We start from the raw sequence: 20,214 nt of genomic DNA, 5'->3' as shown, positions 1-20,214 counted from the left end.
GGTATCGAAAATAAAATTTTAGGTTTTGCTTTTGATAATGCTTCTAACAACAAGAGTGCTATAAAAAAATTAAAATCTACGCTATCTTCGGTCTTGCCTGAAATTTTTTATATTAAGTGTACATGTCATATATATAATTTAATTGTAAAAGATAGTCTTGAATTTTTTGAGTTTTATTTTGAAAAAATTCATTCTTACCGTTGGTTTTATTAACTATGCATTTCTTGTTATAAATAATCAAACTCTTCAACTAGATAGCTATAATAGTTTCCATAAAGAGTATACCTAATACATATACCTGACCTTTTAATATATATCCTATAAATTAAACAAAGACAGATTAAAAGATAATTATATCCCTAATAAGTAATTCTTCCCCTCTTTTCTTTTTTCCTTTTTAAATACCAACAATTAATTCACATAATTCTGCAATACTCATCTTCTTCATGAACACATTGATTAAATTCTGGCCCATAATTATAATAATAATTTGGACACCAAATTTGGTTCACATCATGATCTTCATATTTCTCTTGCTTGATAATTCTGAAATATTTTTTCATTTTCTTTTCCAATTTTTTCACCAAATAATCAGCATCAATTGATCCGCTCACTATCAACAAGTTGTTTTGCCTGTCTATGAATATTCCTTGAAACCCTTCACATATCATAATAAAAAAAAATATATATTATAAAAAATTCCATCAAAGAAATAATTAAATCAAAAGGAGGAAATTTAAACATAAGTGGCAAAATTAGTAGGCATTTGGACATAAATTGAGTGATAATTAAAGTTAAGTTGGAAAAAGATAATCGAAAATTCTGCTTGGACATGCACTTCACTTGAAAAAATTGACGTTTATTAGGGATTTGTTTTTTTGGAAAATTGGTTTTTGAGAAAACAATTAACCAACTAAGTTTTTGTAATAAACAAACTTGAAAAAGGAAAATCAACCCCCCCACCCCAACAACAAAAAAAAAAATCATGTCCAAATAAGTCCTTAGGCTCTCTGTAAATGGTAAAAGAAGAAAAATTTACCTTTAGTTTTGGTCACAATGTTTTCTATTTTCTTCACACATTTATGACATCCCAAATTAGTTTCGAAGGTTATTTTTTTGGGATCCTCTTTCCCTTTATTTTCTTGTGGTTTCGGAGAAATAAGTTCTACTTTCTGCTTCATTTTCTTCTCGATTTTCTTTTGGAGTTTCGATGGTTCCATTTTGCTACGCACTGTTACTTCGTATTTCACTCCAGTATCTTCTATGTTCAACAACTTTATACCTTTTCAAAATGAAACAAATCAAAAAACAAAAAAAAAAAATATATATATATATAAGTAGACGTTTTAACATAAAAAAAATGTAATAGTTGAACAAGGTTATTTTGATGTTTAACTTTAAACTCATCTTCCAAAAAAATAAAAAAATTAGTCTAATATATAACCAAACTTTTATTAAAAAAAAAATAAAAGAATTCATATCCTAATGTGTCCTAAATATACGAAGCAGTTAGAAGAAATAACTAAGAAAAAATTATATAAAGAAATTCAAAGATTATATGTATTGATTTATACCTTCCAAATTTTGAATGCATTTGGCAATTTTCTTGAAACAATTATCACACACACAATTCATATCTATCAGCAAAACAACTTTAATATTTTCATCTTCTTTCTTCATTTTGGAACTCTTTTTTTTTTTTTTTTTTTTTTTTTGAAATATCACAGCACAATGAAATAGTTTTTTTTAAAAAGCATAGAAATATAAGTGTAGTTTGTAGGAAAATTGGTGTTTAAATAGCCATAGAATATTTTACTTGTTTTTTGTTTGTGTGTTTAGGTTGAAAAAATCTATATAAAAGAAAATCTTTATTCAGAGGTAATAATAATTGTTGGTAAAAGTGGAAGTATATGATTTAATTTGGTGCTTTTAATAGAAAAAAATGTTTCCCCCTTATATTAGACAAACCCCTTTTATAGAAAGTTCAATGATAAAAATGTGTATTAGGTTTGTTTTTCTACTCATGAAGGTTGTGTAATTTATACAAATAGTAATTTTGTTGTTTATATTTAGAAATTTAGACCTTACTTTTTAGAAAATGGATATCTGATTTCAACTTCAAAAGTGATAGCTTGGTACAAAAAAAGTATAGTCTAGAAAGTATTAGTGTAGGTATTCTTTAGCACAATATAAGTGTGAGTTCGATTCTTACTGTTATATCGTTTCTCTTTCCCTTCTCAATTATCAATAACAACAACAACAAAACATACCTAGTAGGGTTTCTATAAATGGAGTTTAGGGCAGGTAGAATGTACGCAAATTTTATCGCTATCTTGTAGAAGTTGAGATGCTGTTTCTAAAAGACGACCCTCGATCTAAGTGCAGCCAATCCAAGTACGAGGATGAGAGAACAATAAAGAAAGCATAACAATTAATAGGAAAAGCATTGCAGAGTTTACACGCAAGAAAATAATAATAGCTGCAAAATAATGTTGTAGTCGAAACACAATAAACAATACATGACGTTAGATATCAAAAGCAAGAACTATAAGGATGCGACTAATACTATGACAAACACCCGCAATCCTAAACCTTCTAGAAGCAACACAATACTCTACTCCTTACTAATCTTCGACCCTAATGCGTGATTTTCACGCCTTCCTAATACCCTCTCCAAATATCTGTATAGTAATATTCAAATTAAAACATAATGATCACTTGATACGAAGTTTAAACCCCCGATTTATGAGATTTTATTGAATATATTATTGTTATTGATACAAAGTTTAAAACTCAAAATAAATTTTACAGCTCCCTAATTTTGAAAAAAAGTTACCAACATTTAAATACAAGGCCAAAAGGAAGCCATCTAGTGTAGATAACACTAGTAATGAAGTAAAAGTTAAGTGGAATGACAAGTTTTTTTTTTTTGCCAACAATCAAAGTTCATCTATCATTCAAAATATAATCAGGAAGTAGTCACTTTTTAATGTAAAAATAAAATTTGAACAAAAATATCCATAAAGAATTTTGACAATGAAACTCTATATGGGATTTATAGATTGTGTACGCTTTATCTTTTTCAGATTTCATTATGTGGAATATACAGGATATATGTTATCGTTGTTGTTGTTGATATAGTGAAAAAATTTCTAAAATTTTGAATTCTATGAATCGTTTATGGAGTTCAAAACTTTATTATTGCAATCTTTAAACAACATAAATTTCGATTATTTTATGCTCAATTATAGAATATTTCTATATTTTGCATTAAAAATTTCGATTTTGTGTCTGTCGAGATACATAATTAGCTCCCGATATATCCAACGAAGATACATTTTTCCATCATAAAGATACATAATTAGTTCCCAAAATATTTTTTTTTTCGATTTTGGATATGTCGAGATACATAATACATCCAACGAATATACATTTTTGCCTTAGTAAAAATACATAATTAGCTCCCGATACATTTTTTCAGATTTTGGGTCTGTCGAGATACATAATTAGCTCTGATACATCCAACGAAGATATGTAATTAGTTGATATTTCTGTAATTACTTTGTAGGGGTGGAGATTTATGTGTAAATATAGTAAGTTAACGTGTATGTTTATGTTATTTTCCCACAAAAAATGCCTTCCTCAATCCAGGCCCACTAAATAAAGCCCAGTATAGGTATGGACTGGGCCTGTAAGGATAGATTCACCAGCCCAAAATTCTGTTGCTAGGCTAGGCCCATATCTGTGACTAACTTATGGAGTCATTTGCACTTTTGTCCTATTTGTGCTAGTCTTCAATTTATGTTCCTCATAACAAATAATTTTTTCGCCAAACTTAAATTTATATTTTTGTATCATAATAGTTAACAAGTTATGTCAATACATGACACATCAATTTCTAAGAAATTCTTCATTTAAATGTAAGTTCGATTACTAAAGAACGAAAATTGAAATTTGAAACCAATCCATTTGAGATTAGTTTATTTGAAGGATAAAAATGCAATTTTACTTACATAATTCAAGTATGACTTTCTTTTTCTAAAAAAAAAAACAAAAGTGCAAACATCAATATCAAATTATAGCTTTCTAAATGCCTCTATAATTTTCACCTCCAAAGACATTATAACCCTATCTCGATATTATAATTTTTTCATGTTCGTTTTGATATAAGTTTTTGAATATTTTATTTAGAAACAAATATCTTTAAAATGAAAAAAATGACTTCCTTAATGAAAATAGGGTAATCTTCTTCACCCTGCACACCTCTATCCCTTTTTTCACCTATCATAGTATTCGTTTAAATTATATATAAATATTTTTAAAATAATATATCTTTTACTTACATATCGACCATAAAAAAAAATTTAAGTCCACTTATTTTCTTGAAAAACATTTTTCATGAAAATATTTTCAAACACACTCTAAACATAAAACTATATATAATAACCTCGCAATTTATTCCCTCAATTATAATTCTTTATTCCACCAATCAAGCTACTCCTAAAAACTAGTTCATAATCAAAAGTAAGTTGTCCCACCTTGGTGATGAAAGGGCACTTTAGGAGCACCCAAATACATGTTATGCACTATCTATTTCTTAACTCAAATCTTTATTGTTGATATCGTTTTTCATTTTATTATTATTTTAAAGGGGAGCCTTAACATAACTGATAAAATTGTTGTTGACTGATCAGAATGTTACAAGTATGAACTGTGAAAACAGTCTCTTACAGAGATGTAAAATAAGTTTGTGTAGAAAAATCCTTATAATTCCTTTGTTTCTTGAATACCGAGTTTATCACACCAAATAATCATCGTTTTTCATTTTATTATTATTTTGAAAGAGGAACGTTAACATAACTTATAAAGTTGTTGTCACGTGATCAGAAGGTTACAAGTACGAGCTGCGAAAATAGTCTCTTACAGAGATGCGTGATAAAATTGTATGTAAAAGATCCTTATGATCCGCCCGTTTCTTGAATACCGAGCTTATTACATCAAATTATCATCGTTTTTCATTTTATTATTATTTTGAAGGGGAGTGTTAACATAACTGATAAAGTTGTTGTCAAGTGATCAGAAGGTTATAAGTACAAGCTGCGAAAACGACCTCTTACAGAGATGTGAGATAAGATTGTGTGTAAAAAATCCTTATGATCCGTCCGTTTCTTGAAGGGGAGCGTTAACATAACTGATAAAACTGTTGTCACATAGTCAGAAAGTTACGAGTACAAGCTGTAAAAATAACCTTTTACAGAGATGTGAGATAAGATTATGTGCAAAAGACCAACCATTTCTTAAATAACGAACTTATTACACCACAATATCCTTTTTTTGTGGTAGGTAGGGGAGGATTGTGAATATAGAGGGCCCAATTTACAAACCAACTTGGTTTTGGCATCAATCTTCAAAGGACATGACAAAAATCTACAAATTAAATGTCATTGTTAGGACTTTTAGCAACACACATACACTTTTTTTCTCTCTAAAGAATATGACTCTTATCTCTTTTCTTTGAATAATTTATACAAGTTGATATGAATTGATGTTTAATTTTGATGAATTCAATAATAAAAATTTGTAACATCATCATCACCAACAGCATATCCGATGTAATCTTATAGATAGTCTGAAGAAAATAAAATATACTTAATCTTATTCTTATTTCCAGAGGTTAAGAGTCGACATTCATGCAAAACATATCAAAGCAATTCAAAATACAAAAGTAAAGCATATCTAAATTTGAATTATACATTCGTAATTTAGTATTTCAGTAAAAAAATTAGATAATCTATCAGAACTTGTAACGAGCTAAGTTTTACAACTCTAGCAATTCGTCACGATTTAACCAAAAATCACATGATAAAGACATTTTTTTTCAGTAAACCTGAAATCTTGATAATCCATTAGAATCTTACTATATAAAGTTTATCGTTAATCCTATTACAATTTTTTTAAACTAAGATTAAAATCTAAGTGAAACCCTAACTATTATTTGTCCAAATCCTCTGCTTGTACTTGAGCCTGTAGTCTTTTGTTTGTTTATTTTATCTTTTTTCTTTAGTTGTCTTCAGCCTGCACTTGAACCGACAATCTTTTTTCACTAAACATGAAATCTTGATAATTCATTAGAATCTTACTATATAAAATTTATTGTTAATCTTATAGCAATTTTTTAAAACTAAGATTTAAATCTAAATGATACCCTAAAACAATTATTTGTACTTGCACTTGAGTCTGTAGTCTTTTGTTTGTTTATTTTGCTTTTTTTATTTAGTTGTCTTCAACTTACACTTGAACCGACAATCTTTTTTCACTAAACCTGAAATGTTGATTATTCATTAAAATCTCATTATATAAAGTTTATCGTTAATCTAATTGCATTTTTAAAAAAATAAGACTAAAATTCTAAATGAAACCCTAAAACAATTATTTGTATAAATCCTCCACTTACACTTGAGTCCGTAGTCTTTTGTTTGTTTATTTTACCTTTTTTCTTTAGTTGTGGTTCTCCTGTACTTGAGCCGACAACCTTTTAAAAATCGGAAAAAGATGTAATATACTTTATATTTTTTTAGACATTACTTATAAATAATTGATGTCAAGAAAAGGACATGATAAATAGTTATTATTATAGTCTATATAATTTAGCTCCATAGAATTGAAGTCAAGAAAAGGACATGATAAATAAGCCACGAGGGAAAGCAATAAATAACTCCACGTGTCGAGATGTGGTTAGTTGAATCACTAAATACCACGTGGAGGACACACTATGTATCACATGGCAACTTAGGTATTTGTTGGACCATGAAGATAAAAAATGAAAATCCCTCCCTGGGAGCGGACCCAGAATTTAGAGATCGAAGTCGTACGAGAAGTTCGAACAGTCATATCAACGTTCAAAATTTTAAGATTTCGCCTATAAATCAAAGTGGTCGGCTATTTTCTCCATTTCAAGAATGTTTTTTAAAATTATGTATTTTTTTAAAATTATGCATCTATTTTTATACGTTTCTTATATAAGTACACTTAATCTCAGGGACGAAGCTAACCTTAGGGTGGACATTCATTTGAATTTCTTTCGATAAAAAATTATGCTATATATACATGATTAAAATTGCTTTTAATCATGCATATATAGTAAATGTTGAACCTCCTTTAATTAATTTGTATATACATATTTATGAATTCCTTTAGTAAAAATTTTGCCACCATCATTTTTTAATCTGCATCAAATTTAACGAATATCAAAACGTCATAAAATTACACATAGATCCGTTGCCCTTTGAAATAAAGAGAAAAGGACATATAGTACTTTTCCTTTTTCAAACATCATAAAAAAAAATGCTTTTCTTTATTGTGGTTATTTTATGAGTTTAAATTTTGTGTATTATTAATATATAAAATATTTTAAACTATCAGATAAACTTAATCTACTAATACAGGTTACTGAATTTTTTACATAAAAATTTAAAATATAATAAAATAATTTATAATAACAAATTAAATTTATCTGATGATATAAAATATTTTATATATTAATAGTGCATAAAATTTAAATTTTTATTTTATTTTGGATACGTAAATACCATAGTAGTAGGAGGAGTAATTGCTCTCCACCACATATAACGTCCTTCACACATTATATTTTTGACCTAATTTCCTACTTTAGGACAAGCTTTTATCACGTGATACCTTTTTCTCACATATACACATTATTAAAAATGATTTAATTTTAAACCTTCTTATTATATGGATATTAATTATCATTAATGTTGGTTTTCGGGTTAAAAATGCTCTTAACGTATTAAAAATGGCTTGACTTTGCCCTCCGTCAATATATCGGGCCATAATTATTTTTAACGTTAGTTTTAAAAATACTTCCCCCTCCGTAATTTTTATTAAAAGGAGAGGCCTTTTTAACCGTAAAGATAATCAAGGTCGAATATGATTGGAAGAAGGACAAATTTAAATCGGTAAGGGAGCAAATATATAGGTGCTCCCGGTCTAGAACCGTGCTCTACTGGGTAGGTATAAGTCGCTCGACCGTCTACTGATTGTCTATCCTAATCTTTAGAACCAAATCCGCAGTGATCGAGCTGAAGATGTATCATGTCATGTCTAATTCCATTATCTCCTCAATTCTTTCTCGGTCTGTCGCTTCCTCTTAATTAATAGACATGCCACTGTCAGCCTCGCATATCTCCTCGCCGGTCGGGGCATCCATATTCCTTCTCTTTACATATCAGAATCATCTCAACCAGTATTCTCGCATCTTATCGACCCCTGGAGCCACTCATACTTTGTTATGTATATCTTTGTATTTCCTGTTATACCCATATGTCCACGTAAGCATTCTCATTTCTGCTACATTTATCTTTTGAAGGTCAACGTTCTTAACTGGCCAACATTCAATCTCATACAATAAAGCTAGTCTAATCACAACATACGATGCCTTTAAGTTTTAGCGATACATTCCTATCCTTCCTACCACGTAGCTACATCAGACACGAGCCTTCATTATGTGTCTTCCTCGTCGATCTCCACCATTTTCTTGGATTATACACCCAAGATACTGTATTATATATTTTATTTAACATATTATAACTATAACAATCAAAAAATATCCGAACAAACGACGTCATTATAAAAAGATTTGGCTGTATTTTAATACAATATATAAAAAAAATGTTTATTCCACAGATATTTTGAAAAGCTCTAGTGTGTACACTTGCTATTTAAAAAGACAACTGGAAAAGTACTATGAAAAAGACATGAAAAATCACACTAACTTCTTTATATAATAAAAAGCAAAAGAACTATAGGAATTAATGAAGACTTGTAACAAGTGATGATGAAGAAACCAAAATGTTGCCTTTATTTGCATTTGCACCTGCACCTCCTTACATCTCTCTTCTACCTCGAAATCGTACATATGACTTTCATCAAATACGATTTCTACAGAATTTTATATGTATCTCTTTCCAAATTGTAGGTCTGACTTTCATCAAATATGTCTTTCTGCAGAATTTTATATGTATCTTCCTCCAAATCATACATATGACTTTCATCAAATACTGCTTTCTGCCGAATTATATTCTATATGTATCTTCCTCCAAATCGTACATATATGACTTTCATCAAATACGTTTTTCTGCAGAATTCTATATGTATCTAGCTCCAAATCGTACATATATGACTTTCATCAAATACGTTTTTCTACAGAATTCTATATGTATCTAGCTCCCTCTAAGTCGTACATATGACTTTCATCAAGTACGTCTTTCTACGTAATTCTATATGTATCTAGCTCCTTTCAAGTCGTACATATGACTTTCATCAAGTACATCTTTCTGCGGAATTCTATATGTATCTAGCTCCCTTCAAGTCATACATATGACTTTCATCACGTACGTCTTTCTGCAGAATTCTATATGTATCTAGCTCCCTCCTAATCGTACATATGACTTTCATCAAGTACGACTTTCTGCAGAATTTCTATATGTATCTATGAGATCGAGTATGAAATTCTATTTAGTCACTTTAAATCAGGTGCCCAAATTCATATGTTTAAATACTTGTGTTTCCAAAATAGTGTAAAAGGAAGTGCTTCGAATCTTTGCTATTTGACTCGAATCTATTAAGTTTTCTACTCACTAATATTCATCTTCTTTTCGTTTTGATATGTTGTTCGGATCCTCGAAAAAAAATTTGTCAACTCATGTCAGATCTAAAAAAAAAAAATACTATTTTTGAATTATGCGATACATACCTTATGACATTTTTTAAAAATCCGAGCAATATACTTACTTTGACTAACATTTTTAAATAGTATTACAAACAATATCCTATGTGACAAAAATTGGAAGGAAGGAGGTGCAGGCTCAAGTGCAGGTGAATGGCATTTTGAATAATAAATCTTATATGTATATATATATATATATGTATTACGAGCTATGTTGCTCGAACTCTTAGAAGATGTCATGGGGGTTCGTGTCGAATCCTTCAAAAGTATTATATTTTGGAGGATACGACACGAGTGCGACAACATTTTTGGAGAGCCCGAGCAACTTAATTAGATTATGAGTTCTTTAGTTTCAAGAGGCAGCCAAATTAAGCAAAGGTAAGAAATTCCTTAATTATATTTTCTTGAATTTAATTATGTAGATAGTTTGTGAATGTTATTTAAAGATCTATGTATAACAAGAGTATTAATTTGACAGGATATATTCAGACAAAAAAGTATTTTAGGGCTTTATTAAAGGATGTCTAAACCGTAAAAGGTTTGAATTTTTTCATAAATTATTATTTATGAAATGCATATTTAATTGATTAATTTATTATTAATAATCTGTTGGCTCTTTTGGGTTGATTTTCCTTTTTCTCTTCTCATTTACAACAATAGTAACATACCCTAAGGGGTCGTTTGGTTGGCAAAGAATTATTCTGAGATAATTAACCTCGAGATTAGTTATCTCGGAATTAGTTATTCCATTGTGTATATGAAATAATTTATTCCATCACTACGGTGTAAATGGTGGGATAAATAATTTTGATACTAACTAATACCTCATGACACCAAACATGGAATAAAATAGTCTTTCATTTTATCCCGGAACTATTATCTCTTATACCTCACACCAAACGATCCATAAATACTATAGTCTTACGAGTGGAATATGGAGAGAGAGGATAGAGTAGAGTATACGATCTTATACCTATCTTGTGTGAGGTAGAATTGTTATTTTCGATAGACTCTCGATTCAAGAACAGTGTTATAATTAAAAATAAGTTTTTTAAAAAAAAATACAAAAGTGAAAGATCAAGACCTAATGAAAATACTAAGAAAAATGAAGTACTGACAATAAAAATAGTAAGACAATCAAATTAAAAGAGACAACAATAATGATAAATTGAAAAATAAGATAATAATAAAATAAGGATAAGATGCTCCAAGCTAGAACCTTGCTCTTCCAAATTGACAGCACCTGACTATCTACTAATCCCTCTATTCTAATCTTCACTTTCCTTGCTCATCTTATCTAGGATCATGTCCTCGATGCGCTGAAGATGTGTCGTGACTTGTCTAATCACCTCTTTCCAATTCTTCTTATTCCTCTATCTCTACGTCTCCTCGGGCCTATTGTTGTCAACCTATTGTACCTTCTCACTAGACATCTTTTTTTTTTACCGTTATATAATCGAGAAGCCACAACCTTTATATGTTATTTGTTGAGTGTTATTACTCATCAATTATTGTATGAGCTTAACCTAATACACTTGCTAGATATACATACATAAATTTCGAGCGAGTTCATGCTATGTTGATTTAAATTAAACTGTCTAAGGTGAGGATTATTCAAGACCGATAGGTATATATAGAATCCGATGAAACTTTTTTATTTATAAAAATTAGCTTGTTATCACGTCAACTCTTAGATGCGATAAATTAAATGATGAAGGGGAAATAAAATGTCAGGTTGAATCGTCAAAGCATGCCTAAGACGAATAGATATGAATTATGAAATGGGGTCTTAACGGTGCGAACGGATCGTTTTCAGGTCAAATCGGTGTGCTATAGCCCACAATTCCGAAGGTGTACTTGGGGCTCAGACGTGTTTTTGGGCCGAAAACCGACCGGAGGCTCCCAGGCAGGCTGAGGAGCGGGAGAGTGTGGGCCGGTTGGTGGGCGGGGCCGTCTGGGTGGTCAAACGGGCAAAACAACCCAAACGGACCGTTTTTCGGACCAAATTGGTGTGCTATAGCCCACGGTTCTGGGGGTGTGCTGGAATCAGGGCGTGTTTTGGGCTAAAAATCGACTGAGAACCCCTTACCCTAGTCAGAATATACTACACCATAAAATACTTGTCACATTACACTTCTTAAGGAACAAATTATTCGAATTTTGACCAATTCTTTAAGATGTATTTTCACCATATTGATACAAAAAAAATTTCAAGTTTATTATATTTTTTGTATAATTTTCAAATATCTAATTAATCTATAACTCAATTTAACTTCTAATATTAATCACATTAACTCTTGAAATACAAGATATTAAAGGGACTTTCATAAAGCTGCAAAACTGCAAAAAGAAGTGGGAGTACTTCATTTAATGAACATCGAATGTTTTACTTGATTCTTTTATTTTATTGTGAATATCTATTTTAGATGTACGACTGATAAATAAAATCTATGTTTTATTTTTTACGAAAAAAAAAAAAGAAAAATAAAAGAAAAATATTTATAGTTTTTTATTCCGTCTTTTGGATTACTCCATCCCTTTTAGGATAGCTGGAGCTCGTGTATGAGTTTTAGGATAGCTGGAGCTCGTGTATGAGTTTTATTGGATAAAGCCAAATGATCAAAGGTCTTGGTGCGTGCGTGCGTGTATATAGAATATATGCAATATTTTTCAACCATATTCTCATTAAATTGCTCGAACTTCTCAAAAATTGTTGAATTCTTTAAAAATACGAACTTTTCAAAAATTGTTGAATTCTTTAAAAATACACTTCTTTTGATGGATTCAACATACCCAGTGGCATTTTTGAAGAGTCCGAATATCATTACTTTTCGGTGCATTATGTGTGTGTGTGTATGTATATATATATATATATATATATAATACCTCAATAGTATTATGAACGCATTATATCTTTAATGAAAACTTTTGCAATTGTATTCACTTTCAAATAACTTCGACATTGTGTCTGAAGTTTCATATAGCTGAAGTTTAGGTGCATATAGAACTTCAGGTGTACGCAGTCCATACCACTACCTCAGATGAAGTGGAGAAGCTGTTTCCGATAGACCCTCGGCTCAGGACAGTCTTTTATTATGCAAGCCACTTGTAATTTCACATTGTTGATACAATTCTGTTATAATAATGCAGTAGATGGATGTGCATTTAACATTCACTAAGCAAACTATGCAAATCTTATTGTTCTTTTTTATGATTGTGGCGTTCGGTCCAGTCTGTGTGCACCTCGACTAAGTTCGTAGGTACTTGCTAGCTCTCACCAGCACAGGTACCGGATACAAATCTTAGAGTTTTGAACGAACCTTCTCGATCAGTTCTCTTCTTAAGATCTTCCCGGAGACCGACTTTGGAACACTGTTTATGAATGTCACCTTCTTCAATCTTTTGAAAGGCGCAACCTGCAGAGACATCGAAAAATGAACATTAAGATCTGGAAATGGACAAACTGCATTCATGCATTCAAGATTTCCACCTCCCAAACCAATCCAACTTCCCACCGGGGCTACAACAACAACATACCGCATATAATCTCACAAGTGAGGTCTAGAGAGGGTAGGGTGTACGCAACCTTACTCCTTTCGTGTGAAGGTAGAGAGGTTGTTTAAGATAGACCATCGGTTACTTCCCATCGGGATTCCAACAACTAGAACAACGTACCTCATTTAATCTCACAAGTGAGGTCTAGAGAGGGTAGGGTGTACGTGGCCTTACTCCTTTCGTGTGAAGGTAGAGAGGTTCTTTAAGATAGACCCTCGGTTACTTTCCCACCAGAGTTCCAACAAACTATTAAATAAAATTAACATGAATGGTTGATCATAATGTCGTGGGAATACACTGGGTATGTTGTTGTTGTTGGTTGGTCATAATGTCGCGGTTCAAGCCTAGATATGGAGGAAAGGTTAACCGTTAATGTAAAACTAGTCAATTTGAACCCTCACAATACAAAGCATGCCGGTATGGTTCTTACTTAGGCCTGCATTATATTGGACAGAGGCAAGTCTAAAAGGAGCGACGTGTATAGTATGGATTCATTGATTGAGGTGTATTTATTATAGTTGTTTTGGCATGTGACCTATGTTGCTCGGACTCTTCAAAATGTCATGGGTGCGTGTCGGATTCTCCAAAAGTAGTGTATTTTTGGAGAATCCGACACGGGTGTGGCATCGAAGGTGAAGAATCTGTGCAACTTAGCATGTGACGAGACAATTATAAATCTGTAAAACACAGCTTCACAGATGGCCTTAAGAGGGTCCATGCCGACACTGCTTAAAGCCGTACACCACACCAAGGGCAGATCTACCCTTTGCCGAGGGGGTTCATCCAAACCCCCTTCGGCGAAAAATTATGCTATATGCATGGTTAAGATTATTTTTTATGTATATATATTAGACGTTGAACCTCCTTCAGTTAGTTCGTATGTTCACTTATGAACCCCCTTCGTGAATATCCTGGCTCCGCCACTGCACCACGCCCTATAATCAATTCAAGAGCGACTGTTCAAATGGTTCCAAAAAGTCACAGATAAGCTACAAATTGTCTTTTTATACTTCTAACACCAGCCAAATCTTATCTGAGATATTGCACCCTCCATTATGTGGACACTAATCGTGTCGAATTGAATAATCGAGACAATGATGGTGCTGATATGACCATAGTTATATCAACGTCATTAATTTCGCGCTCTATAGCATATCAAAATGTTTCTAAACCAGTCATGACAAGCATTCGATACCTAAAGAACTGTCATTGTTTCGCGAGCATACCTGATCCGCGATGAACTTCTGAACATCTACTTCAGTGAGAGAGCTATTAGGCGAGCGAACAACATATGCAACTGGAACCTCACCAGCCTCAGCGTCAGGAAACCTATAAGGAAAATATTAACCGCGTATTTTCATATATCATCGTTTCAGGTAACAGTACAGTATCACGTGACATTTTTCTTTGGATAAATCACCAGTAGCATGATATTCGAAAAGATAGCTTCAAAATTTAGTGAAGCAAGACTTACGGGATAACAACAGCATCTAATATTTCAGGATGAGAAACAAGTAGACCTTCAAGCTCGGCTGGTGCGACCTGATAACGAAATAAGCTTGAGCAATCACCCTTGATTAATTGATATAAAAAAAGACAATACGCATCCGGAGAGAACACTAAATAATTCCCTCATAATATGAAGTTTCATCTATCTTAACTGTTCTGCAAATGGAAATGAAAGTAGACGATGTTGAAAAGTTAACGATGGCTAGTGCATATCATAGGCTATTTTCAACTAGGTCACTAGGATTCCGACGTGGGATGTTAGAGCATGCAACGTTTGTCCTTCAGGAGGACCAGAATATGTACTCTACGCTGAACTTCTACGGCAAGCTCCTTGAACAACTGTCCTCTACTGAGAATCCTCTAAGGGACTGCCAAGTGCGTATTCCATAAAGCGACCACCACAGAGGCAGACTGAACCTTCCATATGTGGAGATTGTAAATAGACAGACCTCCTAGTGGTCATTTCGCCAACACATGGCACACTTAAACAGGCTGTGTGCCATGTGTTGGCGAAATCCCAAGTGAATGACCTATGTTGCTCAGACACTTCAAAAATGTCATCGGGTGCGTGTCATTTTCTTCAAAAGTACTGCATTTTGGAGGATCCAACACGGGTGCGGCAACATTTTTGGAGAGTTCAAGCAACTTAAATGTGTGTAATCAAGGAGATGCGATTATTTCCCCTTCATCATATCAAAATTTGACCGTGAAACTAATGCATATGCACCACGTCAGCGCACAGACAGCATGGACAAATATGTGTCCAGCAAAACCAGCTGAGTTTACGCTACTTATACTTTTAAAAACTCTGCCATCACCAAAAAAAAGACGGTACCTGAAAACCTTTGTACTTAATGAGCTCTTTGATCCTGTCGACGACATAAAGCATTCCTTCCTCATTAAAGTACCCAAGATCTCCTGTATGAACCCAGCCCTGATTATCTATAGTGAGCTTTGTGGCCTGAGGATTGTTGAAATAACCTGAAATTACGAGACTCCGTGAAGAACATGCTATAATAATACAATGAACTGGTCATTGTGAAACCGGAGAAACCAATATCACTGAAAGTTAACAAGACGGAATAACCTCGTCCATCTCACGACAGTCAAAACACACATTCATTTTTAGATCGACAGTTATTGCCTTGTCCGGAAAAAACATATTAGCTCAAAAAACACGCCCACTGGAAACTAGCCTCGACTAAATTTATAAGAGTCGAGAAGTCAATTAAGTAAACAAAAATCGTTTAAAGGATACCGAATGCGATACTATCGCATAATATCTTCTTTTTTCTATATCGGAAAGAATTGCCAGCAGCAAAGCACATGATACTCTAGTCCCACTCTTATCAGAACTGACCACACGACAAGAGATTTAAATGCAACGAGGTGCGAGGTGTAGTTTTCATACAGATCAGAGCATAGATATAAAAACACTAATAACTCCGTTTCAATTTGTTTTGTCTTACTTTCCTTTTTAGTTCGTTTCTAACTTTCCACATGTTTAAGACCACAAGATTCAAAGGCACTTTGGTACATTTTACGTATCTTTAGTTTAAGACTACAAGATTCAAAGGTCTTCTTTACTTTCTTAAACAACCGTGCCAAGTTAAACCAGACGAACAAATTGTAATGGACGGAATAATATTTAACAAACATTAAATACTGAATACATAATTCTAAAAGTTCAATGAGTTCATATCTAAGAACATTAAATGTTGAACTCGTAAAGTTTAAGCCTTGGATCTGCCTCTTTCTCCATTGTATTGCTAGTACCTGGCGTATTACCTTACTCCTTCGATGAGCAAAAGAAGAGAATACGATTCCATAATTCATAATAACTACAGCGAGACGAATTTAGCAAAGATATTACCTTTCATCATGTTGGGACCGCGCACCCATATTTCCCCTAACTTTCCAGGAGGAAGAGGCTTCGGTTTATCAACGCTAACTATTTGAGCTTCAACTCCCGGAACTAGAGTCCCCGCTGATCCTGTGTGTCTGGGACCTGCAAATTGATTCTCCACTGAAACAATCCCGCAGGTTTCTGTCATACCATATCCCTGAAATTACAACACTAGTAATATGAGAACCCACAGGATTCCTCCCAAGGTACCTATGTTGCTCGGACTTTTCAAAAATATCAATAGGTGCGCGTCGGATTCGCCAAAACTAGTGTAGTTTTGGAGAATCCGACACGGGTGTGGCATCGAAAGTGAAGCTAAGAACCTCCCTCAGACTGTCATGCCATAAGTACCTTGTTATCGATGTCATGACCATATATGTAAAGCTATTCACATTGCCCATATGAGATATGACCTGTCTGATGATCCATTTATTTCACGCGCTGCTATTTTGGTGTAAACGGAACATATTAAGCAAAACATCATCGAGAGATCATGGGATTGTATTTCTTCCACCGAAATGTTTTGACAAACAGATAAAGAGAAAAGTAGTTTTGAAGTTTTGCAGGCAAATAACTAGTCAAGGAGTACTATTACTGAAGGTTACAACAACAACAACAACGTACCCAGTGTATTCCCACCTAGTGGGGTCTGGGGAGGGTAAAATGTACGCAGTCCATACCACTACCTCCGAAGAAGTAGAGAGACTGTTTCCAATAGACCCCCAGCTAGTACTATTACTGAAGGTTAAAACAAAAATTACTATAATTAACACATGTCGATCACAAACTACTCGGGGGTCGGCTATAGCAATCCTTTATATTCATTATGCTCCATTTGATCTGTTTCATTCGACTAAAAAGGGCCACTAAGCTCTCACTATGCATGGGGTCCGGAAAGGGCCACACTACAATGAATCAATTCTACGCAGTCCTAACTTGCAATTCTACAAGAGCTATTATACTAACACATGTCAATCCAAACTACTCGGGATCGGCTATAGCGATCCTCTACATCCATTATGCTCCAATTTGCCCTGTTTCATTCCACTAAAACGGTGCACTAAGCTCTCACAATGCATGGGGTCCGGAAAGGGCCACACTATAAGGATCAAGTCTATGCAGTCCTAACTTGCATTTCTACAAGAGGTTTTTTCCGAGGCTTGAACCTGTGACCTCATGATCACGTGGCGATAACTACTATAATAACACATGTCAATCCCAAACTACTCAGGGTCGGCTATAGCGATCCTCTATATCCATTAGGCTCCAATTTGACCTGTTTCATTCCACTAAAAGGGTGCACTAAGCTCTCACTATGCATGATGCTCATAAAGGGCCACACCACATAGGTCAATTCTACGCAGTCCTACCTTGTATTTCTACGATGGGTTGTTTCCAAGGCTTGAACCCGTGACCTCGTGATCACATCGCGGTAACTCTTACTATTACGCCAAGATCCTTCATTCGTATATTCAAGGTAAAAGAATGCATTTCTACGAGAGGTTTTCTCCAAGGCTTGAACCAGCGACCTCATGATCATATCGCGGTAACTCTTACTATTACGCCAAGATCCTTCATTCATATATTCAAGGTAAAAGAACGCGTCAAAAATTTACCTGCATAACAACAGTCTGAGGGAGGTTCTTAGCGCATTCCTCCATCAACTCCTTCCCTAAAGGTGCAGCACCGGATCCAATTTGTTTCAAAGACGTTAGATTATACTTCTTCACCACCGGATTCTTAGCCAACGCTAAAACAACCGGAGGTACAATCCACAAATTCGTCACCCTATACTTGTCAACATTCTTCAAAACCATTTCCAAATCGAATTTACTCATAGACACAATAGCATTACCCCTCTGCAACTGCGAATACATAATAACCGCAAGACCAAACACATGAAACATAGGCAACACACACAAAAACACATTATGCATTTCACCAGCCAATTCTTGATCACTAGTTACCATTAAACCCGCGGATATAAAGTTCCTATGTGTCAACACTACGCCTTTACTAACCCCCGTTGTACCCGATGAATACAACAATGCAGCAGTATCACTCTGCCTTATCACCGTTCCATCCAAATCGAAGTACCCCGCTTTACCAACTAGCTCATCATACATTACAACACGTGAATTCGCACTCAAATTCAAATTTTCCTTCTTACCTATTAGCAAAATGTCCAAACCAAACTTAGAAACCTTATCTAACAATTCAGGTACAGTAATAATAACCTTTGGTTTACAATCATTCACTTGCTTTGTAACTTCATTAACAGTATACATAGGATTCACAGTAGTAGCAATTGCACCTAAACCAATAACACCAAAGAAACACAAAGGGAACTGTATCGAATTCGGAGCGAATATCAAGACGACATCATCTTTCTTGATCCCCATTTGGTTAACAAGTCCATGACATATTCTTGATACAGAAGATCTGAACTGAGAAAAAGTCAAAGTCTCACCATTATCAGCATCAATAAGTGCTGGTTTATCAGGATAAGATGAAACATTCCTGAATAAAAAAGATATCATTGATAAATTTTGATGTTTTGGGTAATAGAAAGGTGGTCTAAGAGATCTGTATATCCCATCATTGCCATAACCAGATTTCTCCATTGCAAATCAAGAATCAATATATATACTTTCGGCTTTTATTGATTTTTTTTTTCTTTTTTTTTTTGTTTGTTTGTAGTTTCTTGGTACTTTGGTATTGAATGAGAGAAAGATTGAGGAAGATGACAATGATTATAGAAATGAGTGTAATAGGAAGATTAGATAGAGGATGACATTTGTTGTGGTTGGACTGTACTTTAGATAGAAGAGAAAAAGTCAAGTGTTTTTGTCTTTTTCTATAACCAAACCATGTGATTCTTAATTTAGTAATGTTTGTCCTTTTCTAAGCTTGTCGTTCGGGATGGCTCAGTTGGTTTGGAGGATGATTATTTACACTGATAATTTGGGTTTGATTTCTCTCAATATCTTCTCAGTGGTGTTTACTTTGTGCAGAGGTTGTGGGTTGTAGCGTCATTAATACTAAGGGTTATCCTGGGGCTCTAGCGATCGTGAGTTATCTAATGATTTCAAGGGTGGAGTTTTAGCGATTCTGAGTTATCCTGGGACTCGAAGGATTATCCTGGAGTTCTAAAAAGAACATAAGGTTGTGGCAGGAGCTGTAGCGATTGCAGTTTATCCTACGGTTCTAATGACTGCGAGTTATCCTAAGATTCTAAGGTTTATCCACGGTTCTAACGAAAAAGTTTGTGGCATAGATTGTAGCGGTTTCGGATTATTCTGGGTTCGAAAAATCTTTTTTTTTTTTACAGAATAATAGAAATTTAATATAATATTGAGATAAGATTAGAAATAATGATATTTGGAATGATGTGGAAGTGACTTAGCAGAAGATAAGATGCAGAAAGTGAAATTAAAATAGTTCAGATATATGAATGTCGAGTGCAGAGACGTGAGAAGTTGGCAGACTAATGGAAGTG

At 33.5% G+C, this 20,214-nt stretch overlaps 2 protein-coding genes across 2 annotated transcripts; both read right to left on the bottom strand.

Moving 5' to 3' along the window:
- Positions 1–773: 773 nt before the first annotated feature.
- LOC124888743 (heavy metal-associated isoprenylated plant protein 3-like) lies at positions 774–1,732 on the bottom strand. The gene is made up of 2 exons (XM_047399941.1): positions 1,575–1,732; positions 774–1,282 (listed from the first exon to the last, which is right to left on the bottom strand). Exons 1-2 carry the CDS (start codon positions 1,678–1,680, stop codon positions 1,002–1,004), a joined length of 387 nt encoding a protein of 128 aa, XP_047255897.1. The 5' UTR covers positions 1,681–1,732; the 3' UTR covers positions 774–1,001.
- Positions 1,733–12,803: 11,071 nt separating this feature from the next.
- LOC107847568 (probable CoA ligase CCL7) lies at positions 12,804–20,129 on the bottom strand. Its single transcript, XM_016691905.2, has 6 exons — positions 18,332–20,129; positions 16,683–16,872; positions 15,645–15,790; positions 14,775–14,842; positions 14,527–14,629; positions 12,804–13,161 (listed from the first exon to the last, which is right to left on the bottom strand). Exons 1-6 carry the CDS (start codon positions 19,337–19,339, stop codon positions 13,048–13,050), a joined length of 1,629 nt encoding a protein of 542 aa, XP_016547391.1. The 5' UTR covers positions 19,340–20,129; the 3' UTR covers positions 12,804–13,047.
- Between the last annotated feature and the right edge of the window lie 85 nt (positions 20,130–20,214).

The sequence above is a fragment of the Capsicum annuum genome, chromosome 11 (genome assembly GCF_002878395.1).
Source record: "Capsicum annuum cultivar UCD-10X-F1 chromosome 11, UCD10Xv1.1, whole genome shotgun sequence".
NCBI lineage: Eukaryota > Viridiplantae > Streptophyta > Magnoliopsida > Solanales > Solanaceae > Capsicum > Capsicum annuum.
This window is presented reverse-complemented; position numbering and strand designations above follow the sequence as displayed.